At 41.5% G+C, this 26,717-nt stretch overlaps 1 protein-coding gene across 4 annotated transcripts in view; it reads right to left on the reverse strand.

The window, feature by feature from the left end:
• Nucleotides 1-26,717, reverse strand: part of CDK6 (cyclin dependent kinase 6) — a 254,199-nt gene that overhangs the window by 79,253 nt on the left and 148,229 nt on the right. For all 4 annotated transcript variants that reach the window (XM_066240301.1, XM_066240303.1, XM_066240302.1 and 1 more), the window contains exon 5: nucleotides 2,291-2,400. In XM_066240301.1, coding sequence (XP_066096398.1) covers nucleotides 2,291-2,400 — 110 coding nt within the window. The remainder of the gene's footprint in view (nucleotides 1-2,290; nucleotides 2,401-26,717) is intronic.

A 26,717-nucleotide genomic window follows, 5' to 3' on the forward strand; every position in this document is an offset into this window, starting at 1 on the left:
GATTTCCACTTCAATGCGAAAATGTTTTAATACTATAAAATGAAATTTTGGGTCCCAATTTTTATTTACATAAGGGGTGACTACCAATCCTTACAAGTACAGCATATTCTTCACTAGTGAATGTTTAACACTATATATATAGATCTTATATTTTATCTTTGTTTTCACATCTTTCGGAAAAATGTTAATTTTGTCATCAATTATGAGTGGTCAAGTCTTGTACTATTGAAAAAATAACTAATCACACTCCCGCCATAAAAGAAGGACACAATCTTTACATTTGAGGACAATTCTAGACATATAAATGTAATTCCAATACACAATTCTCTAATCAACTCCCAGCTACACCGAGTTATTCCTGGGATTAACTATATCGACAGCCTTAGCTCTCACTCTGCCATATAGACAGTAAATTATTCCTTGTTCAGACCATAATCCTTTAACCCAATGTTTTCCACACTTGTCTGAGGAAAAGAATTACATAAGGCATTTTAAAAACAAGACTGCGTGGCCTCAGCCCAGTATGAATCAGAATTTCAGAAGGCTGAGAGCTGAACAACTCAAGAATGCTCTTTGGAGGGCCTGTTACCACACAGGTTGCCTGGCCCCAGCCCAAGAGCTTCTAACCCAGTTGGTCTGGGGTGGGGCCTGAAATACTGTGTTCCCAACAAGGTCCCCAGTGATGCTGATGTTGCTGGTCCAATGACCATATTTCCAAAACCACTTATGGCAGACGTCCGCCATATTGTGGGTTCAGTTCCAGCCCACTCACTGCAATAAACTGAGTACCGTCAATAAAGCAAGTCATAATCTTTTTGCTGGTGGGAAGGTCTTGCCTTCAGTTTGTAAACAAAATGCAACATCTATGAAGTGCAATAAAAGGAAATATGCCTGGATTTAGGCTGTTTGGCAAACATTGCAGCTGAATTCAATATTACTTTTCTATTTCCCTCCTTGGTAGAAAACATTGAACTAGCGCTTGTAAGAGTCCCTTTGGAATAATACCCCTGCTACTTTTTGTTTTTTCTTAGCTGCTTGACAAATAAATTCACCACAACACCTCACTTATTACTTAAAGTAACATAAGGGAAGAGGTTCGGTCCTGTATTTGGCACACAGTAGGCCTGCATTTAAGATATGTGTATTTTGATCTCCTGGCCATGATCCCTTCTTGTGAGCTACAGAAAAAACTGCCTAGTTCTAGAAATGGGTTTCAAATATTATTATATGCACAAAACTATATGTGGTTTTAACACATAAACAAGCAATGCCTGACCACTTCTCTTTGTGAGCAGTTATGTAGCTTTGTTTTGAATATAACATGTCCAGTGGGAATATAGTCAGCTTCCAAACTCACATTTTCCCATGGAAGTAAAAATAGAATAACAAGGAGAGATTAGATTATAATTAGGTTCTCTGTTTAATTCAGACCTAGCTGAACTTGGTGCCCAGGTATGGGTAATTATCCTGGCAGATCTTCATCATATTGTTTGGCTATTTCTTATGACCTGAAAATCAAACAAATGAATCACATTCTCCCAGAGTCAGTGGAACCCCTGAAGGTCATCCACCCCACTCCCACACTCCTTTATAAGGCCACTGGAACATCCCAGGGGTGGTCCAGCCTCTTCTTGGACACCCGATAAGAATGTACTATTTTCACGAATCCCAACCCCTTCCTCAGATAACTGTCTAATCATTAGGTTCCCCTTGCTTCTGAGGAAAAGTCTTTATTCCTGTAATTTTAATGTCTTTGGTCCTAGTTTTGCTCACTCTCCTGCCTTTATCTCTCCTCCACACGAAAGCATGTAAAGTATTTGGAAGTAGTAACATTTTCCTCGCCTGTACCTTTTCAGTCTAAACATTCTGTTTTTTTCCAACTATTCTCACCATCAAAATTTCCATTATATTTAATAGCCCTAGTCCCCCTCCTGAGGACAAAGGCCACCTTGAGGGTACTTCTTCCCTAAAAAAAAAATACCATAATATGCTTCATGTTCACTATGTCCTATTATCACCAACAAAAACAAAATAAATTGTAAGGATGGGGGAGTGTTCTTTTTCATACGGAGTTCCTAAGAGCTGGAAGTCACAGTCAGACACGAGGACACCATGAGGACTGAGACAGCGGTGCCGGGGTCGGCCGGGCCGTGGTGGCCTGGAAGCCAGGAGACCTGGATACTGGACACTGTGACCCTCTGGAAACAGACATGCTACGCTGCCACTTAAATTAGTGAAGACCCAGAAAGTTTCTTTCCAAGAGAGCAGAGTGAATAAAGGTATTTCTTACTTTCTACGAAACATTTCTGCAAATATGCAGCCAACGCTCCAGAGGTCCACGGGGGTGGCGTAGCTGGACTGCAGCAAGACTTCTGGGGCTCGGTACCACAGCGTGACGACCTGCAAGGCAAAGGGACCTGGATGTTACTGTAGGGCCGTCTGTCCGCGTCAGCGCCTACCCGGGGCTGGGACACCAGGGCTTGCTTCGGAAGACCACGTGGGGACACCCAGACAGAAGTGACAGGGAACCAGGACTCCCTGCTGACAGGCCAGGAAATTACATCATCACCACAGCCTGGGTGCCTGCCTCCGACTCTGGGTCTTACTAGGAGCGTAAAATGTCTGCGTTTCAGAAAGCAAAGCAAAGGAAAGACAAAACAAACCCAAAGCTGTATCTTAAAACTATTACATTTTTCTTAAGGGGCTTACAAACACAGTGCATGGAAAACGTATATTGGCAACGACTACCACTCAATTTCCAGGTCAGCATTATTGGGACATTAGAAGATGCTCCCAGTGGCTGCTGGATGGGGACTCTGAAGCCTATAGAGCACCCAGGATAAGTCAAAACTACTCTTATCATGAGACTGTGGGGAATTAAAATAAAGCCACCTTCAGTGCTGATCTTGTCAGAAAACAAATGAAAAGAAGAACTTAAGAGACGTGTGTAATCCAATTGTTTACACCACGTGCAAAAAAGTCATCCAGAGGAAGGGATTCCAAAATGGGAAGAACCCCACTTAATACAGACACTACATAATAATAGATGGAGCACAGCTGTAATTATTTCTGCCAGGTTGAGAGGTGAGGAAAGCACAGCTTTAAGGCTTCAGATTTATAAGCGTACATAAGGGTTCAAGTGCTTCTGTTTTTGAGGGAGGGAGGAGCAGATATTTTATGAATGTTTGGAATGAAGGTGTATTCTGTATTGTCAGAGAAGGAACGTAATACAAAAATCTATGACAGAAGCTTTTTAAAAATATTACTCAGATTCCTTTTATCCTTACTTATTGTTTTATCTAACTGCATTTTTACCAATGTCTATCTAAATTCCCTGATATTCTGCTTTCTGTATATTGATGGTAGAGGACTCGGCACATGAAGGCTGCAGTAGTAAGTCTCCAAAACTGGGTGCTACCGATTTCCTTCTCTCCTTGTGTGAACACAATGCTCCCCACAAGAAGGCCTGAAGGCTAATTCACCTTCCATGGACTCTGACTTGGCCTTGGACGGTGGAAGTGACGTCTGAGACTATCAAAACCAAGTCACAGGAATTCTGGCCCTGAATCTTTCTTTCCTTTCCTTTCCTTTTCTCTTCTCTTCTCTCTCTCTCTCTTTTTTTTGAGAGAGAAGTAGGGAGACAGGAACATTGAACCAGCAACCTTCGTGCTCCGGGACAGCGCTCCAAACAACTGGCCAGGGCTTACATTTTATTGATTTTTATTTCTCAGAGACAGAGGAAGGGGTAAGGGAAGCATTTATTTGTTGTTCCACTCAGTCGTGCATTCATTGGTTGCTTCCTGTGTGTGCCCTGACCGGGAATCGAACCCTCAACCTTGTGTTTTGGGATGATGCCTTTAACCAACTGGGCCCCTGAACCTTTCTAAATGCTTTCTATTGAGACGGTTCCTCTTGAAACCCAGATGCCATGCAGTGAGAACCCCACAAAGATGTTCCGGTCGACAGCTTCAACTGAGTTCTCAACTAAAAGCCATCTGAGCGGACTATCTTAACGTTCAAACTGATCCTCCAGATGACTGTGGCCCCTGCCAACATCATTTGGAGCAGAACTACCCAGCTGAGTCTAGTCAACACAAAAAATTGTGAGTGATAACCCAATGGTTGTTTTAAGTTTGGGGTGGTAATATAGCAATATTTAGTAAGACTCTTGCCTGGTTCTTCCTCTTTGTCTCATTTAGCATATTTTGCTTTGAATTCACGCAAAGGGTCAAGTTTTGCTTATGTTATAGCTGGTTGATATCTAAGGGAGAGACGGTGGTGATATAATAGAAATTTAAAAAAAGAAAGAAACTGAACAAACAATACCAAAACACTGTTACTCGGTTATCACTGGCCTCCAACCTGTCTTCCCAGCAGTCCTTCCATATTCCTTACAGTTGAGTCACGAGACCACATCACTGGGTCTCAACCCTGACTGCCCATCAGAATCATCAATGGGGCGCTTTTAGGAAAACAGGTGTCCAGGCCTTATCTCACCACTGAATTAGGTCTCCATGGATGGGGGCCCTGGAGTTCTTTAAAAAAAATAATTCTTCTGGTAACCCTAACCCTTGGCTAGGTTTGAGCACCGCGTTTAATTACGCACGCACATCCTCCAGCTCTTGCCTAAATCCCTCCCCATTCTTTTGTTACAAAAGAATGGGGAGGGATTTAGGCAAATGTCCTAGGCTGGAAAGTTTTGCTTTCTCCTCTCCACAAGTGGGAATTCTCCTCACCGGGTGGTGCCGCCTATCTCTGAGGCCATTACCTCCCAGAAACCACTGCCTCCTGAAAATCATAACTTGTAACATAGTTGCTAACAAGTAAGGCTGGTTCTAGATGGGCCCAATTTTATGCATTGTTATGCCTGTAAATTTCCACTTCAATACTGAGCACATTACAATTGTGGTTTAGCAAATAGCAAATTAGCGATTTCAAGGCAATCATTCCTAGAAGATAACCGGGCAAAATTTAATTACTAACCCATTCCCAAATGAGAAGGTACTTACTCCTTTTGCTGAGTTGAGTGTCCAATTCCAAGTGTTAGTTTTTAGCTATCACTGATTTCTGCTTTACTTATGTTTTTAGCTGGAAGGACCCTTACTTCCCTACTTCTCTGATACACTGTAAACAAACGTGCAGGTGCAAACTGTCCATAAAGTTCCACTTGAGTGGTTTATAGACATACACAAACACTGTGAAGTCACACACTTATTTTCTCTCCTCAGTTTGAAATAAATCTAGCATCATCTGAGATGAAAACTTTAATGTGAATATAGCATTATTTTAGGCTGTTCTATAAAGAGGCTGTGATTTCTGATTACCATCATTTTGTTGAACTATTTTCATTTTCTGTACTTTAATCAGCAATACTTATTACAAACATCAAATAAATGTTTAGATGGCTTAAAATAACAATATCGATGTGTTTAGGAAGTTCCCTTTTATTCCTTTTAAAATTTGGTTACCACCCAAAATAGATAATGCTTCCAAGATTTTAAAAAATGTTTAATAATGACCATATGGTCATTCTTTTATTCTATTAAAAATATGTCAATTACATTAATACATTTCCTAATACTGTACCATCCTTGCCTTCTTAGAGTAAATCATTGTAATCATGGTTTATTATTCTTTTTTTTTTTTTTTTTTTTCATTTTTCTGAAGCTGGAAACAGGGAGAGACAGTCAGGCTCCCGCATGCGCCCGACCGGGATCCACCCGGCACGCCCACCAGGGGCGATGCTCTGCCCACCAGGGGGCGATGCTCTGCCCATCCTGGGCGTCGCCATGTTGCGACCAGAGCCACTCTAGTGCCTGGGGCAGAGGCCACAGAGCCATCCCCAGCACCCGGGCCATCTCTGCTCCAATGGAGCCTTGGCTGCGGGAGGGGACGAGAGAGACAGAGAGGAAAGCGTGGCGGAGGGGTGGAGAAGCAAATGGGCGCTTCTCCTGTGTGCCCTGGCCGGGAATCGAACCCGGGTCCTCCGCACGCTAGGCCGACGCTCTACCGCTGAGCCAACCAGCCAGGGCCTGGTTTATTATTCTTTTAATAGACTCTTAGATTCTATTTGCTAATATTTATTTAGGAAATTAACTAATATTCATAAGTGAGACTGATCAATAGTTTTCTTTTTTTTTAAATTTTTCGTGTTTTGATATTAGGGATATAGGGATATGCAAGCTTTCCACCTTTTTCTATATTCTGAAATAATATGAGCAATATAATCAGTCCCTTAAAGGAATTTATATGTAAAACCATGTGTGTGTGGACCTTCCTTGGTAGTGTGCCTTTAATAATCTTATGAGCATCTTTGGCAATTAGTCTGTACATGTTTCAACCTCTTTTTGAATCAATTTTGCTAATGATAACATTTTCCTTTGAAAACATTTAACTTAGATTTAAAAATGTATTGGCTTAATTTTGTATATGGTATTCCTTATAATTATTTTAATATCTGTTTCCTGAGAAAATCTGATTTTCTCTTTCTTAATGTTGTCTATTTTTGTTTTAGCTTTATGTCTGTCAGGTTTGTCAGCTTAGCTATATAATTTACTTTTTTGACAGAAAGAGAGAGACAGAGAGAGGGGCAGACAGACAGGAAGGAAGACAGATGAGAAGCATCAATTCTTTGTGCGGCACCTTAGTTGTTCATTGATTGCTTTCTCATATGTGTCTTGATGGGGAGGGGGGGCTACAGCAGAGCGAGTGACCCCTTGCTCAAGCCAGCAACCTTGGGCTCAAGCTGGTGAGCTTTGCTTAAACCAGATGAGTCCGCGCTCAAGCCAGCAACCTTGGGGTCTCGAACCTGGGTCTTCCTCATCCCAGTCCTACACTCTATCCATTGCAGCACCACCTGGTTAGGCTAGCTACATAATTTATTTTAAAAAACTGACATGAAAAAACAAACAAACAAACAAAATGACATGGCCTGACCTGTGGTGGCACAGTAGCTAAAGCATCGACCTGGAACACTAAGGTCGCTGGTTCAAAACCCTGGGCTTGCCTGGTCAAGGCACATATGGGAGTTGATGCTTCCTGCTCCCCCCCCCCTCTCTAAAATGAATAAATAAAATCTTAAAAAAAAAACACACCAAAACTGACATGGAGTTTTATTTCCATTTTGGGAGGATTATTGTTTTATTTTATAATTTACTGACTTCTACTTTTCTCCTTTTGTTAATCTTTGAATAATATTAAATTTAAAGACTTTTAAAATCTTTAAATAATATGTAGTTTTCTCTTAAATCAAGAGTAAACTAATTTGAAGAATAAATTATTTAGAAAAGGGTTTAAAATTTCCATATGGTCATAACATTTCCACAAAATGCATCATTATTTATGGTTTTTAATTGCTAGATTTCTGATTTCATTGCATCATAGGCAGAGAATGTAACCTCTATAATTTCCATTTGGTAAAATTTATTATTGTTTTCTTTATAACTATTTACAAGAAGAAAAAAACATGAAAAGATATTCAATCTCATTAAAGAAGACAGACAGGAAAGAAAGAAAGGAATAAAGCCATCACAATAAAGGGCCTGATGGGCAGAAATGAGCAGAATGACACTATTTAGGATTGGCTATGTATGCGAAAATGTTTAGATTGTGAACTGGCACAACCTTTTTAGAGGACAATCTGACATTATGTATAAAATTAACAGTGTCTATGTCCCTGACCCAGAGTTCCACTTGTGGAAATTTATCCTATAGAAATATTAATACTAGTGTGCAAAGAGATATTCACAAGCATGTGGACTCCACAATAATTTCCAATAGGGGAATATCATTCAGTTGTCAAAAAACAATGAGAGCCCTGGCCGGTTGGCTCAGCAATAGAGCGTCGGCCTAGCGTGCGGAGGACTGGGGTTCGATTCCCGGCCAGGGCACATAGGAGAAGCGCCCATTTGCTTCTCCACCCCTCCGCCGCGCCTTCCTCTCTGTCTCTCTCTTCCCCTCCCGCAGCCAAGGCTCCATTGGAGCAAAGATGGCCCGGGCGCTGGGGATGGCTCTGTGGCCTCTGCCCCAGGTGCTAGAGTGGCTCTGGTCGCAACATGGTGACACCCAGGATGGGCAGAGCATCGCCCCCTGGTGGGCAGAGCGTCGTCCCCTGGTGGGCGCATGCGGGAGTCTGTCTGACTGTCTCTCCCTGTTTCCAGCTTCAGAAAAATGAAAAAAAAAAAAAAAAACAATGAGAAAGGTTGCGGGTTCGATTCCTGATCAGGGCACACACGGGAAGTAACCAGTGAATGCACAGCAGAGTGGAACAACAAATGAATGCTTTCCCTCCCCCTCTTTCTCTCTTCTCTGTCTCTCTAAAAAAAAAAAAAAAAAAAAATCAATTAAAAAAAATTAAGCCCCAGCCAGATAGCTTGGTTGGTTGGAGCACCATCCCGGAGTGTGGAGGTTGTCGGTTCGATTCCCCAGTCAGGGCACACGCAGGAGCAGCTTGATGTTCCTGTCTTTCTCTCCCTGTCTCTCTCAGAAAACAAACAAATGAACAAAACAATGAATGAGTTCTTCATCCTGCTCACATACATACTACACCATTTACTGACAAGTTTTGTCATTGTGTGAAATACAATCTATTTTTATTAACAGGTCATGTGTGGGTATAAATATAATAATCATGTATGCCTACAAATATGTCCACCAGAGCACACAGACATCAAGCTTCAAAAGGACAGTGGCCACGAACACATGGCAGGGCAGGGGGCAGAAAGCTGGTAGGGGCTGCAGGACAGTTTCAGAGGCGCAGGACCAGCCCATGGCTGTCAGGAAGCACAGTCTGTAGCTGAGAAAACGGAATTTCAGAGAGGTTGAGTACTACAGCCAGAGCTACAGAGCCGAGATGAGAAAGGGCTGAGATTCTCATCAGGACTGTTCGACTTTAACCCTGTGTGCTTTCTTCAACATCCAAACACCTTTAATTCAGCGTACCAAACACCCACATATCAACAGGCAAATGCACAGGCTGTAATTAAACAACCAAGAGGAAAAGATTCTAAATTTACTTTGAAATATTTAATGTGAACTTTTGAAAGAGTCTGCAAATCTCAAAGACTTCAGCTATCCTTTGGGGTGAACAAGGCCGACTTTAAAAAGAGGGTTAAAGAAAAGATTTCAATTCTGATTCATAGCAGTGCTCTGTGTGGTATAACATTTGTTCATCAAATTCCCACTTGATAACTTCCATGAAAGCTAGGATGTAAAAATCCCTTTGGCATTTCCTAGATTTTTGCTTGGTCTCTGTGTATGTAAGTCATTGTAGCAAAGTGAGAGGAATGAGATTCCTTAACCATGTTTACACTGTATTTGTACTACCAGTATTTGTCCACCAAGACATCTTTTTGGTTTTATCTTTATGGAATTCAACATGCTTAAATTCCAAAACAAAGTGTGAATTGTACAAGACTTACATTTCTGGTTAATTCTTTAAGAAGATAACTCCAACAACACCCAAGGCCTACATTTAAAAATAAGAAATTACTAGCCCTGGCCGGTTGGCTCAGTGGTAGAGCGTCGGCCTGGCGTGCAGAGGTCCCGGGTTCGATTCCCGGCCAGGGCACACAGGAAAAGCGCCCATCTGCTTCTCCAGCCCTCCCCCTCTCCTTCCTCTCTGTCTCTCTCTTCCCCTCCCGCAGCCAAGGCTTCATTGGAGCAAAGATGGCCCGGGCGCTGGGGATGGCTCCTTGGCCTCTGCCCCAGGCGCTAGAGTGGCTCTGGTCACAACAGAGCGACGCCCCAGAGGGCGTGCCAGGTGGATCCTGGTCGGGCGCATGCGGGAGTCTGTCTGACTGTCTCTCCCCGTTTCCAGCTTCAGAAAAATACAAAAAAAAAAAAAAAAAAAAAAAAAAAAAGGGAATTACTACCTTTTTGCAACAGATATAAATTTAATAGTTGTCCCCTAGTTTATGTAATATTATCTCTTATGTCAAGAGAACATCCCTGATTTTAATTTGCTAATACTGGGGAACAAATTTTTTTTTCATTTTCTGTTGCATGAGGTTTTAGAACTGTTTCTATATATTTCTGCATCGCTGATTCCAAATCTGAAATCCGTTCTTTGGTGCATGCTCCAGTTTTTATGAATTTTAATTTCTTTTTGTTACAGTTAATGGCATGCATTGGTTTTTAAATTGGAGTTAAAGGGCAACACAACTCTTGGATTGGACATAACCACAAGACAATTAATGTTTTACAAACATCACTTTTACATAACTGTAGTTGTTTCTAAATGTAAAAAATTATCTGATAAAAACATCCTCTTATTTTAAGTTTGAATCATGGCTTCTTCAAGTAGCGTAAATGTGAGAATAGTCCTGACACCTTCTGTTATATATGTGGCTGTTACATACTTCAACGTCAAAGGTGTAATATTTCATGACTTGTGACACGTGAATATATTGCCTATTTTCAAGTTCCCCTTGGCGATCAAGACAAGAATTGGGCTCCTCATATTGTGTGTCATAATTGTGAGGAAACGCTTCGTGACTGGACAAAAGGAAAATGCAAAGGAATGCCTTTTGGTATTCCCATGGTTTTGCGCGAACCTAAGGACCACAGCAGTAACTGTTATTTCTGTCTGATCCATACAAAGGGGATATGACCGCATATCCTAATATTCCTTCAACTATACGACCTAGCCCACACTCTGAGACACTTCCGGTTCCAGTTTTCAATGGTTTTATTTCTTCTAAAGACGAAGAAAGTGAACATGGTGATCAACTGTATTTTGATAAGATGCATGAGGAAATGGTTGTAGAATCTGAAGGGTCTTCTTCTGATGCCAAGCAGTCATTAACCCCTCAGCAGTTCAGCCAACCCGAATTGAATGACTTAGTAAGAGATTTGGGCCTATCAAAGAAAGCAGCTGAGTTATTAGCCTCCAGGCTTCAAGAAAAGAATGTACTTCATACGTCAGCTAAAGTATCCTATTTCAGGAAGCATGAACAAATTATTGTGGACTTTTTTCCAAAGACAAACACTTTGTTTACTGACATATCAGTAGTCTTCTCAGCCAGCTAGGTGTTACCACTTACAGACCAACAGAATGGCGACTATTTCTTGACAGCTCTAAACGGAGTCTGAAATGTGTTCTCCTACACAACAGTAATGTTTATGCAGCAGTTCCAATTGGTTATTCAACTCATCTGCAAGAAGATTATAATGACATGAAAATTGTCTTTGATTTTCTGAAGTATGAGGAGCATAACTGGATCATTTGTGTGGATCTTAAAATGGTAAATTTCCTGCTAGGACAACAGAGAGGTTTCACAAAGTATCCTTGCTTTCTGTGTTTGTGGGACAGCCAAGCTTGGGAGAAACACTGGACACAGAAGGAGTGGCCAAAACATGAAGCTCTGGAAGTAGGGATGCAAAATATTGTGAATGAACCTGTAGTTAATTGAGACAGGATCATTTTTCCCCCAGTTTACATCAAACTTGGCTTAATGAAGCAGTTTGTTCAGGCTTTGAATAGAGAAAGTGAATGCTTTCAACATATTATTTCTGCTTTTCCTGCTTTGTCTTTAGAGAAGATAAAAGCAGGTGTAGTCCACGGACCTCAAATTTGAACCCTCATACATTACAAAGAATTTACCAAGAAAATGAATAAGGAGGAGAAAGCAGCATGGCAGTTTTTTGTGGCAGTTACAAAGAACTTCCTTGGCAACAAAAAAGCAGAAAACTATGAACTTCTGGTTCAAAGGATGCTGTTGGCTTTCCGCGACATTGGATGTAACATGAGCGTTAAGATTCACTTCCTGAACAGTCACCTTGATAAGTTTCCCGAAAATCCTGGAGCTGTTAGTGATGAGCAGACTACTGTTGGAGCATCAAACAAGATTGTCCTCAATAAGTACACAAACGCAAGAGCTACAAATGCAAATTTTTGCCTGAATAGAATTTAAATAGGTTTTGCGCAAATTTTATGATTAAAATAAGTGTTTTAAAATGTTTTGAAATTGTAGACAAATTCTTATGCAATCATATATTTTAGTGTATTAGTGTATTTACTGCATTATATAAATTATTATATTTTCACAAAGATGATGCCCAAGAAGACATTCTACCTCATTATGTTAAACTAAATGTTGAAAATTTTACAGTAAGATGAAAACCTAAAATCTTGAATTGCAAAAAACCTATAGCTTACAGAGAAAAACTAATGTCAGATTTGAGATAGCATACTTGAATTAGGTAAGAACAAGTGTTTTTGTAGATGCAACAAAAATTTTGTTCCCCAGTGTAATTTATGTGGCTGCTTTCATTCTGACTCAGTGTCCTCTAACCCTCACTTTAAGCCACAGTAATTTAAAATCTCAAATGATGACAATTTCTATAATTTCTTGGGATTTAAAATACATAAGTTCCAAGTTTGGTTTTTTTTGTTTGTTTTTGTTTTACAGGGACAGAGAGAGAGTCAGAGAGAGGAACCCAAGTTTTTGAGAAGAAATTGTAACAATTTTCCTTGATCGTAAAATATAAATTCAGTTTACTTGGGAATAATTATACTTCTGTGCCTCTACAACCTTCTAACAGGAGACTGCTGAAATGAAAAGCAGTTTAAATCACATATACGCAAACTTACTTAATTTTGTTCGAAAGCTTTACAAAAAACAGACAAAACTGATGCAAGTACAGTATTTCAAGATTTTAGTGCATGAAATAAGGAAGTTCTCAACAATGTAACTAACTTCTACCTAAAAGCTCTTAACACTCTATAATTCTAAACAGCCTTAAAAACAAAAGTGTAAGGGTAACTTTTAAAGCATGTTGTGGGGAACAAGGATTGCAATGTATAAAGATCAACATTTAGAAATCTATGACAAAGGTGGCTCCTAATGATAACAATGCAGTTATCTACTAAGCAAAGATAACAATAGGAACTATGGACAGAGTTTGGTGGCGGGAGCCAGCTGGAACCAAAGCAAATACGATGTTTATTACAATCATTACATGTATTAACAGCCTCTAGAGGCACTGAATGGATTTGGCAACTAGAGGGGGAGCGGAAGCAGGAGCGGAGGCATTCAAGGATATTTACACAAGTGGATGTATCTGTTTAAAGTGCTTTGATCTCGATTCACAATTTTTTGAACCAAATCAATAACAGTATACGATAAGGTAGCCAAGGCCAACTCTGACTTAAAATACATGTCAGAGGAAACCACTCCTGCTGAATATTCAATTTGTCTTTTTTTTTAAATTTTTATTCAGGTATCCTTTCAACCAAGAACCTGAAGAAACTCTATATGTTAAGTGAATCACCCTTCTTACATGGCTACATGCTTACAGAGCAGAAAAGCATGTAAGGATCTGCGCTGGATGGCTTCCTTCTGCCTCTCCTAATGGTCTCTGTCTTGGGAAGTGGATCCATATCTATCTCACCCCTCCAACTCTTTGCTGGGTTTGGCCAATGGGAAGGCGAGACAAGAGTTAAGTGAGAAGAAAGGGGAGGCAGACTCTTTCACTCCTTGATTTCCTCCCAGCCCTGTGGTCTGGAGCTGGCAGTGCTGCTGTTGCAAAAGCCATTGTCCATCCCGGGCAGCCGACTCTATCCGATTCCAGTAACTGCTCCCCTCTTCCCCTCACGCCTGGGAATGGTAATAGCCTGGCAGCAATTAGGACTAAAGTTACAGCACCAGGCCTTGCACTGCCCCTAAACCCACTTCTTTGTAACCCTTGTCTCTGTTAACAGACCTTCCTTGAATTACCTTATGTTGAGGGTGCCATCTATTTCCTGTTGGGACCTCACCTAATACATTCAGTTTGTAGATAAAAGTAGTGTGGGTGGCAACTTCTCCAAGCCTCAGTCTCTCCATCTGTCTAAGAGGACGTTTAGACTGGGTGGTCTGTAAGATGGCCTCAGTGAGCATTCTAAGAGTCCCTAAATGATGTGTCAATGGTAATAAAGGTTTTTTAAAATGTATATTCTGTACAGACCCAAGAACTCTACCTCTGGATATCCTTGCCTGTCCTTTGATTTGGTAATTAGTCATGGAGTGTCCCAGCGTGGGGATATTCTCCTGCCGGGGCCCCTTCAACAATTCTCAAATGCAAACACAGATCATGATTTCTGAGGAATATGGATGCGATCCTTGAAATAACTGAAACTCTTTATGTTGTCAAAGTGAAGGCTTGCTAAGGTATCCTGGAACCAATCCTCTGTGGATACCAAAAGATGACTATAATTACGTATCTTTAAAGAAGAAACTGGACCTGTGGGGGAAGGTGAGGCCGAACCAATTTGATTCAGAGGATGTGTGAGAAGACTCGAAAGGCAATGAATGGCACAGGAAAAATGAGCTGAAATGTGTGTTCCCTCCGAGAATAGATGAAGGCAATCCTTGAGGAAGAGTCATTCACCACACAGGGCTTGACTACATGCCTGGGGGGGGGGGGATGATAATGACCCACTGAAGAATGAATGGAAAGGGAGTTCAGGGATCCAGGCTTCTGACCTGTCATGGGATCAGCGGCACTTACCATCTCCTTCTGAGCAGATCTAGTATCTAAGCAGATTTACCTAAAAAAGGTTTTACTCCAGACATCAAATCAAACCTTTAAAGGTCCAAGTGAGTTTCAATTCAATTTAATTCAATTCATCCTGTGGGTGCCCGCACCACGAGCGTTATTACCCTGGAAGTCCTGGAAAGGGCAGTCGCAATCAGGAAAACAGTCAGCTAAATGACGTGGCTGCAGGATTACAGGGGTTGGGTGGGGTCTGTGTAGTGGTTTAAGAGCAGAAAGCAAGGGTCCTGGGCTTGTGTTTCTCCTACTTTCCCGGTACTCCCTGGAGGTCTCTTCTCCCACCAGTCCCTTAAATAATTACTTTCTCTAAGGCTAGGTCCTCAGGCACTTACATTTCTTACGTGATACACAATTCCTGGGGAGCATCACGTGTGGATGCCCCCCAAGTCCGTACTTTGCAGAGTATCTGACCCACATTTCCAACTGTCTCCTGCACATCCCCACTCAGTGCTCCCACAGGTACCTGGATTTCAAAACGGGTGAACTGTCTTCCCTCTGAAACTCGATTTTCTCAGACGTTCTCTCTCCGCAGGCCGATGGCCACCTGGGCTCCCCACTCATCTCCACTATCAGCGAAGCTGACAGGTCCTGACGATTCCTTTGTGAGCTCCGTCATCTCCTGATGGTCACTACAGCTTCCTCTGGGGACTTTTCCTCCCAGTCTGTCTCCTTCCTCCCTGTCCAATCTGCTGCATCTGAAACTGTGCTCACCATACTCCTTAAAATCCTCCATCTAGGGGTGAACACGCAATACAGGGTACAGATGGTGTACTGCAGAACTGGGCACCTGAAACCTGTGTAACTATGTTAACCAGTGTCACCCCAATGAATTCTACTAAAAAAAAAGTCAAGATATGTAAACTTAAAAAAAAAATCCTTCATCCATTCTCCCAAGTTTTTTTTTAAATTATTTATTTATTTATTTATTTACAGAGACAGAGAGTGAGTCAGAGAGAGGGATAGACAGGGACAGACAGACAGGAATGGAGAGAGATGAGAAGCATCAATCATTAGTTTTTCATTGCGCGTTGCAACACCTTAGTTGTTCATTGATTGCTTTCTCATATGTGCCTTGACCGCGGGCCTTCAGCAGACCGAGTGACCTCTTGCTGGAGCAAGCGACCTTGGGTTCAAGCTGGTGGGATTTTGCTCAAACCAGGTGAGTCTGCGCTCAAGCTGGTGACCTTGGGGTCTCGAACCTGGGTCCTCTGCATCCCAGTCCCACGCTCTATCCACTGCGCCACCGCCTGGTCAGGCTCTCCCAAGTTTTTAAGGACAAGTTCAAGTCCAATTTTCTCATAATGCCCTGGTGATCTGGCTCCCACCCTCTGGTTTTATCACCTGTTCTTCACACGAAAGCTTTCCTCCACCTGCTCAGCGGCTTTATGGTTGTTCAAATATGCGTGCTATATCATGCCCCGTGGCCCTCCCACACGCCGAAACCTTTCTCTGGAATGTCCCCTCACAATACCATTCTTAATTCTTGTGAACCTTGCCCTGCCTAGTCTTCCCCAATTACACGTAATCACAGCACTTACCAAACTATATCCCGTTCATTGTGTACTTACTGCCTGCTCGGCCCAAAGCCAGCCCTTTGAGGAGACCATCCCTAAGGTGACTTTTCATCTCCGGCCCCTCACGGAGTGCCGTGTACAGCATGCATAAAACAAATGTATGTTATAAGACACGTATGGGCAGATAGAAAACAGCAGAATGGGGGGATACTGGGTTAGGATGTATAACCTAGGGTGGGATACAAGGGTCTCCATTAAAGTACAAATTTACAGACCATAGCCATGTCCTCATACCACACCAGGCATTTGGTGAATCCACTAACATTATCTTTAGGGAACAGATGAGTTTTTAACGAAGTGTGACGACCATTTTATTTTTGTAATATAAACTTTTAAATGCCTAAAAGACCCATGTTTTCCTTCAGGCTGTACTGTTTAGATTTCATCTTGAACTTGTGAAACTTAAAATAGTTACCGCTTGCTAAATGACTATTATGTTACAAGTAACAAACTCATTCTCTTTTTAGAAGTACAGTATAGTTTTGATTTTGACACTAAACAATCACATACTTGATCTCTCTCTGCCTTCACCATAGAAACCAAGCAAATATTTGTAGACATTCCTTCAATCTTCACAGATAGGTAGAAATAAAAGCTATTCTGCATACAGGATACAGCTGGCTACAGAGCTCATCATTTCCTTTCAAAAGCTGTTTTAACTCTTAAGAAAAACCTATATGCTTTGGGAGTCCACATAACCACTCAGATTTGTAAGAGAATTTAAAAATGGACTTTTATTATTATGAAAATAGTCCATGACTTCTTCCCCCTTGGTCACTACGTTCATTTTTACATAGGCTGCTTGTGAGATATATTGCTAGTGCAAGTGATGAATGAAAAATGGAAGCATGGTTTTAAAATCCAAGTTCAGGCTCCAACATTCTTCAACATCTTAACAGGCTGTGGGCACTGCCTTCCTTAAATGGGAAGGACTTGGAGACCCTCAGTTGGAAAGAACTATTAAGGTATAGTTTACTCTGCAACACCTACTCCCCCCGCCCCCTAGTTTCTGCTACGCATCTCCATCTGGAAAGATTCACAGAGATACATGCAAGAAAAGAAAGCCAACCATGCAATTTCACACTAGTCTGGGCTACCAGAAATAAAGTTTAAGTCTACAGAGGGTTCTGGAGCTCCCACCGTATTCTGTGCTTTCGGCCCGAAAGGCAAGAACTAAGAAAACATGCTTTGAAAGATTGCGACATTTCATGCTGTTTATTTAACAGGAGTAAAATTGTAAAAAAAACACAGGACACTGACTGAGAGAAGAACTCAGATTGCAGCATTAGGGATTCGGGTTAGATAGAAGGACGTCTTTCCTGACAAGAACTGTGAAGTGTCAGATGGGTTATTGTGGGATTTGGGTGATCTCTTCTCTAAAACCGTTGTATGTTTAACCTATCAGGAGCAAAGAGATGAGGGCTAGGGAAGGGGGGAGAGAAAACATTCATAATCCAGCACAGAACATGGAAAGTAGTTTGCTGGACTGACTTTTTCTTTATAATCTTCAGTTTAATGGTAGGAGGCAGAAATGTCAGTAATTTTAAAGGTAAGGAAGTTGATACTCTCAGGAGTTAAGTAACTTGTCCTGGACCAACCATCTAGCAAATGGCAGAACCAGGTTGTGAAGCAGGGCGTACCTGAACCAGGGCCATTCTCCTCACTGTGGAGGCTGAATGACCTCAGGTTTTTGTTTTTTGTTTTCTTTCCTGAAGCCCAATTATAATTTTTTTAAAAGTCTGTATTTCCAAAAACAATAATTTCCACAGTAATGTAGGTTTAATAGAAAAGCAGACGAGAACAAAAGAGATTCTTTTTCTAGGATAATGGCATCCCAAAGGATTTCACCAAGATGGTCACCAGTGGAAGGATCAGGCGGTAGATGTGCAAACGGCTGGGTCCTGGGAAGGGGCCCGGGGGTGGGGATAGGGGACAGCTTCCTACCCACAATGCTCTGCACAGGACCTGGAGTCTGGTGCTCTGGGCACAGAATGTTTCTGGTGACAAAAGTTACATGCTGTCCTCCCATAACACTCCTTCCTTCCCATACTTGTTCTTTTGTATCCCCTGTCTCTGCAAACAAAACCGACATCTAAACAGTTCTCCAGGTCAGACTTCCTCACCCCCCCATCCCCCATCCCATCCGCTTGTGGAGTGTAAAGAGGGTGCCTTCTTATTTTTACAAAAGAGCACAATGCACAGAGGACTAACACTGGAAATGGGAAATGGGAAACACAGAGTTTGAGGACCCTGACTACTTTCATCCACCATTTTATAACATTGTGCCAGAGTAAAAGAGAAATTCACATCACTGGACATAAGAAAGGCCCAGGTTTGAAGACTGCAACTGTATAGATGGGATGACATCACTCTGGATATTACTGAGTCCAAAGTTACTTAGAAAACAGTCTGATACGAAACATTTGACCTAGCCCTTTACTTCCCCCTCTGTCTTTTATAAATCTTATTCTTTTAATTCTTGCCTTTTAATTTTCACCATTGTTCTTTTCCACAATACTTTTCTATACTCACAGAATTTTTAATATCTTTATGTCTTCTATGAGTTAAAGGGAAGGAAAGGATCACTTAAAGGGAATACAGTTCCATTCATTAAACAAGTAATTATTAAAAAATATAAATTCATTTATTCTTGATGAGCTGCAATGCTTCTCTTAAAAAATGGTCTCAGTTTCTAAGAAGAACCACACCACTACCAAGGACTTGGCAGAGTATTTCTAGGTACATCCGCTATCAGCAGAGACGTGTGAATGTGAAGGCCAGCGGAAGGCTGATCACCTAGGCTGGGGCTCCTGCACGCCTGTGCTGGGGCCGTGTGGTTGCTGTGTGCAAACACTACTTGAAAGGAAAAGTCACCCTCCAGCTTGGGTAAAACTTGTCTTTTACCTCAGAACTAATTCAAAGAAATACTGCTTTTCCATTTATACACATTTCAAAGAATGCTGCTGCTTTCTAGAAATTTGTGGCAGGTAGCTTCTTTCATCCTTGAGGCCGCTGAGGCTTTTGAAAATGGTCTAAGAAGTGATGACAGTGGTATCTAAGAAAACATCTAGAGCACACACAAGAGTCACAATATTCTTTAGGAACTGAGGAGTAGTCTTAAATAACCACTGCAGATGCCTAATATAAAGAGGACTCCGATATACGGCAAAAATAGAAGTAGGGGCCCTGGCTGGTTGGCTCAGTGGTAGAGCGTCGGCCTGGCGTGCGGGAGACCAGGGTTCGATTCCCGGCCAGGGCACATAGGAGAAGCGCCCATTTGCTTCTCCACCCCCACCCCTTCCTTCCTCTCTGTCTCTCTCTTCCCCTCCTGCAGCCAAGGCTCCATTGGAGCAGGGATGGCCCGGGCGCTGGGGATGGCTCCTTGGCCTCTGCCCCAGGCGCTAGAGTGGCTTGGTCGCGGCAGAGCATCGCCCCCTGGTGGGCAGAGCGTTGCCCCTGGTGGGCGTGCCAGGTGGATCCCAGTCGGGCGCATGCGGGAGTCTGTCTGACTGTCTCTCCCCGTTTCCAGCTTCAGGAAAAAAAAAAAAAGAAGTAGGAGCTAGTGATGCCATCTCTGAAAGCCTTCCAGAACATTCTGAGGGGGAGTGTCCACAGCTCATGCTTCCTACAGCCCTGCTTCCACCTCTATCACCCCTACAAGCCTGAACAGCGTCTTAGTGATCTTTGGGTCTCCAAAGCTAGCACACATCAGGCATTCAGTAACTACTTGTTAAGTGTGTGACCAAGAAATTCTTGAGAATTTGCTCCCAAACTACAAAAATAAAGCAAAGCTGAAGGGAAGAAATCCACCTATCTGCTTTTGGATTACTCTGAACATAAAAAGGTGTTCCAGACTCATAAATATAGCAAGAGAATCAAATTGTACATCATACCTTAGAGGAAACTTCTTATAAAGAGCAAATTAAGTTGTTGCTACCTATTCGCACCTACTGATAGGTAGGTAGGTAGGAAGGTAGCTAGACTGCTTAAAACATTTATTTGTTTACATTAAAGTGTGCACAGATCTTAAAATGAAACGCACTTTTACATATGCATGCTTCTACGTAACTGTTACTCAGACCAAGGTACAGAATATTTCCACCACTACAGAAGGCCCTCTTGTGCCTTTCCTAGTCAGTATCATTCCTGCACTACCACTCGGACTTTTATCACCATGGATTAATGTTGCTGGTCCTTGAACTTCTTATAAAAGAAAATTGGCAGTTTCTGTGTCTGGCTTCTTTTGCTCAACCCAATATATACATTGTCCATGTTGTTGTGCCTATCAGTCATTTGTTGCCTTTCCTTGTTGTTTGGTATTTCATTGTGTCAACACGTCACAATTTATTCAGTTTTTATTTTTCTGTTGTTGGGTGTTTCTAGTTGTTGGCTATTGTGAATGAACATTCTTCTATGAACATTTCTGTATATATTTCTTATTGGACATGTACTCATTTCTCTTGCATATATATAGAGAGAAAAAAAGAGAGTAGACATATGTTTAATAGATTCTACAAAATAATTTCCAAGCAGTTGAACAATTTTATACTTCTACTAGGAAAGTATGGGAATTCCTAGTTTCTCTATATCTTTGCTGCCACTTGATATTCTCAACCATTCCAGCTAGTATACAGTGGTTCTGCCTATACCTTTGCCTAATTTATAAGAATATATGGTTTTAAAGATGATAATATAGTTTAGATTTATTAAAGCACTAACTACAGTCTCCCTGTAAAGATAAATAAAAAATGGTATTTATCATTTGAACATAGATGTGTGACTCATTAGTTTAAGACAATTTTTAAAATGTTAGGCTTCTCTTCTCACTTTTGCCCTTGTTACGTCTCACTCAGTAAATTTCCAACTCTTTTAAGCACCTGCTTGTCCTTCTCTGGAGGTGTGTAAGTTATATATTGGTACAGTATTCTTAGACAATTTGGGCATTAATTAGGGAAATTAAACTGAAAAATTCTTTGAAATGTTTGTGCCAAGATTCTAAGTTTAAATATCAATCATGTAAGTCTTAGAATTTGTTGGATAATGGTCTTTACTAGCTGTCCTCTATGAACATAATTCTGAAGCACCATTATAAACTAAAGTACAAAACCATACCTGTCGGTATAGTCCCTGAGCTTAGTTAAGGGGCAAACCTAAATGTTGCCACATTTCCTTCCTAAGGGGTCAAGGAGTCGCCTTCCCATCTGTGATGAGCCTACTTTCAAATTCACCCAGGCATGAAATTTAAACATGGGAACCATGGCAACTGTTTTGGAGGTGGGCTACAGGCCAGTCATCAGTATCCATGTGGTAGCATTTTCCCTTGTTTAGAAACTCTGAAAAACTGTGGAAATTATTCTTCATTTAGTGGACAAACACTTGTAGAGCGCTGCTCGGTGGCTGGTCCTCACTGCTGGTGAATACAGCCCAGCTCCTACCGTCACGGGTCTTACAGTCTGACTGACCGAGAAAGGGTCTTGGAGAAGAGGTGGAAGGACTCATTTGTTACATCCTGGTCACATTTTTACCTATTTACCATATTAAAGGCTCTGATAAGTTCTACAGTTTAAAAAGAAACCTATTCAATCCAACATTTACAAAGTTTTGTCCATGGGATGACGAACCCCCCCCCCCCCCTCATATAATACCTGCTGTCATCCTATGGAATTAGGGTTCCTTGGAAATGCTTTGAAAAGCCATAGTATATAATAATGCACAAAGTTAGAAGTGCAAATAATCCAAAATAAGATCTGAAATGTATGCACACATGCAGCTTAACATCTTAACCAGGGTCACCCTCAAAAATTAGAGCAGATAAAAACTGCTTTGGCCCTGGCCGTTTGGCTCAGTGGTAGAGCGTCGGCCTGGCGCGCAGAAGTCCCGGGTTCGATTCCCGGCCAGGGCACATAGGGGAAGCACCCATTTGCTTCTCCACCCCTCCCCCTCTCCTTCCTCTCTGTCTTTCTCTTCCCCTCCCGCAGCCGAGGCTCCATTGGAGCAAAGATGGCCCAGGCGCTGGGGATGGTTCCTTGGCCTCTGCCCCAGGCGCTAGAGTGGCTCTGGTTGCAACAGAGCGACGGCCCGAAGGGGCAGAGCATCGTCCCCTGGTGGGCAGAGCGTCGCCCCCTGGTGGGCGTGCTGGGTAGATCCCGATCAGGCGCATGCAGGAGTCTGACTGTCTCTCCCCGTTTCCAGCTTCGGAAAAATCCAAAAAAAAAAAAATTGCTTTAAAGCAAACAGCATATACAAAAATCTGATTTTGCATTGAAAATGAAAGTACAAAATGAAAATTAAAGTTGCAGGGCTTTGGTAAACATCGATGACCACTATACACATCTAGATGGCGAGGAAGTCCTGATATGTCTTTATTAACTACTATCTTATCTCTGTTACTACAGATATGCTCACATTTAGGCAGTGACTGCTCTGAATATATACTTTATTTACTTTCAATGACCTCATTATTACAGTAAAAGTAGAATGTCGAAAAAAAAATCTGGTTATTTAAACTCTCTGGCCGTTTAGACACCATTTGGGAAGACGTTTATTGTAGTGTAATGTTGAAATTCATGAACATTTACTGGTAACCTAACATGACAGGGGTTGGGACTCTAAAGACAGATACTAGACAATGCCTGTTCCAGAGGAGTTAGTTATAGAAGTGAGGCATCTATAAAAAGAAACAGAAGGTAATACAGTGTGGCTGGAATTATAATAAGGCATGGAGAATGTGTTATGAAAACACAGATAAATTTTTATTATTTTTTAATATTTTTTATTTATTCATTTTAGAGTGGATAGACAGAAAGAGAGAGAGAGAGAGAGAGAGAGAGAGAGAAGGGGGGGAGGAGCTGGAAGCATCAACTCCCATATGTGCCTTGACCAGGCAAGCCCAGGGTTTCGAACCGGCAACCTCAGCATTTCCAGGTCGACACTTTATCCACTGCGCCACCACTGGTGAGGCCCAGATAAATTTTTTTAAGATTGTTTATTTTATTGACTTTAGAGAGAGGACAGGAGAGAGCAGAAGAGAGACAAACATCTCTTCCTGTATGTGACCTGACCAGGGATCGAGCCAGCTACCTCTGTGCTTTGAGACAATGCCCTTAGCCAACTGAGCTATTCTGCCAGGGCACAAATAACTTCTTTAAAGAGAATGGGTGATTTATTTTCCTACAATGAAGTACACACAATCTGCATACAATAAAAATATGATCACAATCAAGAAATTAATATTTATGAACACCTATTTTATACTATATTTCTTCATGCCTTTCATAAATGTCAAACTACTACTAGTCTCAGGGAATTTCATATTGTTCTCAAAAGGAATGTTCAATATTCTTGGGTGATTTTATATTTCAAATTAGAGGAAGCTGAACTAAAGTTTAATTTTACACTTTGGAAAGAGCCTAAGGCAAAAATCATATTCAAGCATTCTCCGGGGTCTGTAATCAGAAATACAGTAGGGCCTTGAATAACATTATTTCCTTACAATGTTAATGAAGGGAGAGAAAAAAAAAAGATTCCTGCTGGGGCCACTGTGTGTGTGGAATCTGCCCTCTCCCCACACTGTGCCGGTTTTCTCTGTGTGCTCTGGTTTCCTCCCACAGGTGTGCGTGTGAAGTGACCTGGCGTGTCTACACTGTCCCAGTCAGAACAAGTGTGGGTATGGGTGTGAGTGGACCTGTGGCAGAAGGATGTCCTGTCTAGGGTGGGCTCCCTCCTGGCACCCTGAGCTGCTAGGACATGCTCTGGCCACCTATGACCTTGAACTGGAAATAAGTGGGTTGGAAAGTAACTACCTTACTTGTTTTAATTCATCTCTCTTAAATGTATGTATAGCTCACACTTATTTCAATATTTAATATTAGAAGTGGTTGGGTCTTTATTTAGAAGTTTGGCAAGATTTTTGTGACCAGAAATATGGCATAGGATCTTAATTCTTGCTTATATCAATTAGCCTGTGCTGAAACTGGTTTTGTTATAAGTAGTTTCATAGCTTTCAATTATCTATCAACGACATTAACTGAGGACTTAATGTATACTTACTACCTGCTTTCATTTCATAGAGCCAGCAGAGGGAGTAAACCTCCCCGCCCCTCCCCTTGCCCCAAAACAAAAACAAAAACAAAAACAAAAAATCTCAGTATATATGGAGAAATGTAAGATTTCAGATGTAAAAATGTCTTTGATACAAATGAAAACCTGGGTGTAGAGACACATATTTCAAATGTAGGGAAGTAATTTAACTGTATTTTTAAAATTCCTGAAATACTATATAATACTAGAGAGTAACAAGCAATCACTGAATACCCTGCAGGAGGTCATCTAACTGACCCGATGAGTCAGGACTGAACTATGTAGTGTCCCATCTGAAAGCCAGGGCCATCAGAAATTTCTGTAAAATACGTCCCGCAGCAAAATCTAATGACTGGCATTAATAGAAAGGAGCTTCAATAGGGCATATGTTGATTAGCAACAGCAACTGTCTTTCAAGTGCCCGTTTTACTCCAAAGGTAAGTCCATGTACACCAATCACAGTACATTAATGCCTCAATTTCTAAGACTAAGAAGCTGCTACCTATGAAGATCAGAATAGAAGCTTCTTTCTTGGGATTCCCAAATCCTTTGTGACTGTTATAATAAATTCATTTTTTAACAGAGCCACACAGGACTAAACCTTTCTTATTAATGGAAACCAGGTACTTTATTCACTTTTATTTCTGGTACATCCCCATAAATTTACTCCTGTCTCCTGATTTATATAGGCCTTTTTCTGATTATCATTTTGTACAATGTTTCTATGTATTTTTCATGATGAGTATATATGACATTTGTCTTTTAAAAACAATAAATTCAGGCCCTGGCCGGTTGGCTCAGCGGTAGAGCGTCGGCCTGGCATGCGGGGGACCCGGGTTCGATTCCCGGCCAGAGCACATAGGAGAAGCGCCCATTTGCTTCTCCACCCCTCCCTTCCTCTCTGTCTCTCTCTTCCCCTCCCGCAGCCAGGGTTCCATTGGAGCAAAGATGGCCCAGGCACTGGGGATGGCTCCTTGGCCTCTGCCCCAGGCGCTAGAGTGGCTCTGGTTGCGGCAGAGCATCGCCCCCTGGTGGGCAGAGCCTCGCCCCTGGTGGGCGTGCCGGGTGGATCCCGGTCGGGCGCATGCGGGAGTCTGTCTGACTGTCTCTCCCCGTTTCCAGCTTCAGAAAAATATAAAAATAAAATAAAATAAAATAAAATAAAAACAATAAATTCAATAGGGGCTTGTTAAAAAGAATTCTCTTTTACGGTCCTTGGATGAAGGCTTTGACCGTTATAGTCAATCTTTCCTATTGAACCATAAAAGCATTTAGTGCTCTCAATTAACCTCCATGTGTAACTTTGGCTGTATTGTCAGCTTTTAGGTCAAGTTCACTGTTGTAAGGTGAAGTCATCTTCACTGGACAAGGTATGAGAAAGAAGAGGATTCTACAGAAACAGTGAGAATCACATCACACTGAAATTGAGGCATGCCACGCTGATGTGGCAAGGGAACGGTTGACAGGCCTGTCCCCAGGGCCCTTGGAAACATGTTAAGACAAAGACTTCATGTCACCTCCCGCTCAGTGTACAAAATATCTCTCGTAATCACTTGTGCGGACTTCTACATGCTGTGGTACACCCACGATGCAAATACCAGCCACCTGTTAATCTCACCTTTGGTCGTCAGTAAACTCATCATATAGTACATGGGGCACAAGACTGGATGGAGTTAGGGGAAGAATCCTGGCTTGAGATTTGGACACTTGTGTGTTTCGTCTCAGATAATAACACTAGACATCCTTGCAAAAAGGGTAACTTTATCTCCCAACTATAAAATCAAGAGGTCACATTAATTTCTGAAGTCCTTTCAACCCTAGAATCCTAAATCAAGAACGAATAAATTCTACATGCCGTTCTACATCTAGGTCAGGGATATGGTTCACAGAAACTTCACATTTAAGAAATGAAATTTTGACCAGAAGGAAAATTTAAAGGACATTAATTATTACCCAATAGAATTTCTGATTCTAGAAAGCAAACGTGGAATTCTAGAAGAGACCATGAAGAACCTTAAAGAGTCATTTAGCCGGAGAGACAAAAGGCAAAGCCACATGTCTCTTATCAAGTGCCGTTTCAAGCTGGAGAGCAGTCTTGCCTGCATGTCTGTGCAAAGGGGTGGGGGCTGTTGTCGGTCTTGTATTCTTTTCATAATCATAATGAGTATCATTATTCAAATAGGAATGTACAGTGACTGACTGTACTTTCTGTCGGCAAGCATCCAAATTTATTGCAAATAACACTCATAATAGCCACGTCAGAAGAAAGCGGTGAGATTTTATGTCTTCCCAAGGAATAGAGTCCCTTCTAAAAAATAAAAAAGAAGAAGACCATAGCAAAGAGGAATGGTATGGGTTATAATCTTTCTGTCCTTACCTATTGTAACATATGGAGCTATTGCAATGAATTCCCTGTTCATGTCTTTAGAAATCACCACAGAGAGAAAAATGATCATATATCACGACTAAAATTACATGAAATTACTTGATAGCTGGAATGATATTAACCCCTGTACAAGACACTGAAAA

Source organism: Saccopteryx bilineata, chromosome 7, assembly GCF_036850765.1.
Source record: "Saccopteryx bilineata isolate mSacBil1 chromosome 7, mSacBil1_pri_phased_curated, whole genome shotgun sequence".
NCBI lineage: Eukaryota > Metazoa > Chordata > Mammalia > Chiroptera > Emballonuridae > Saccopteryx > Saccopteryx bilineata.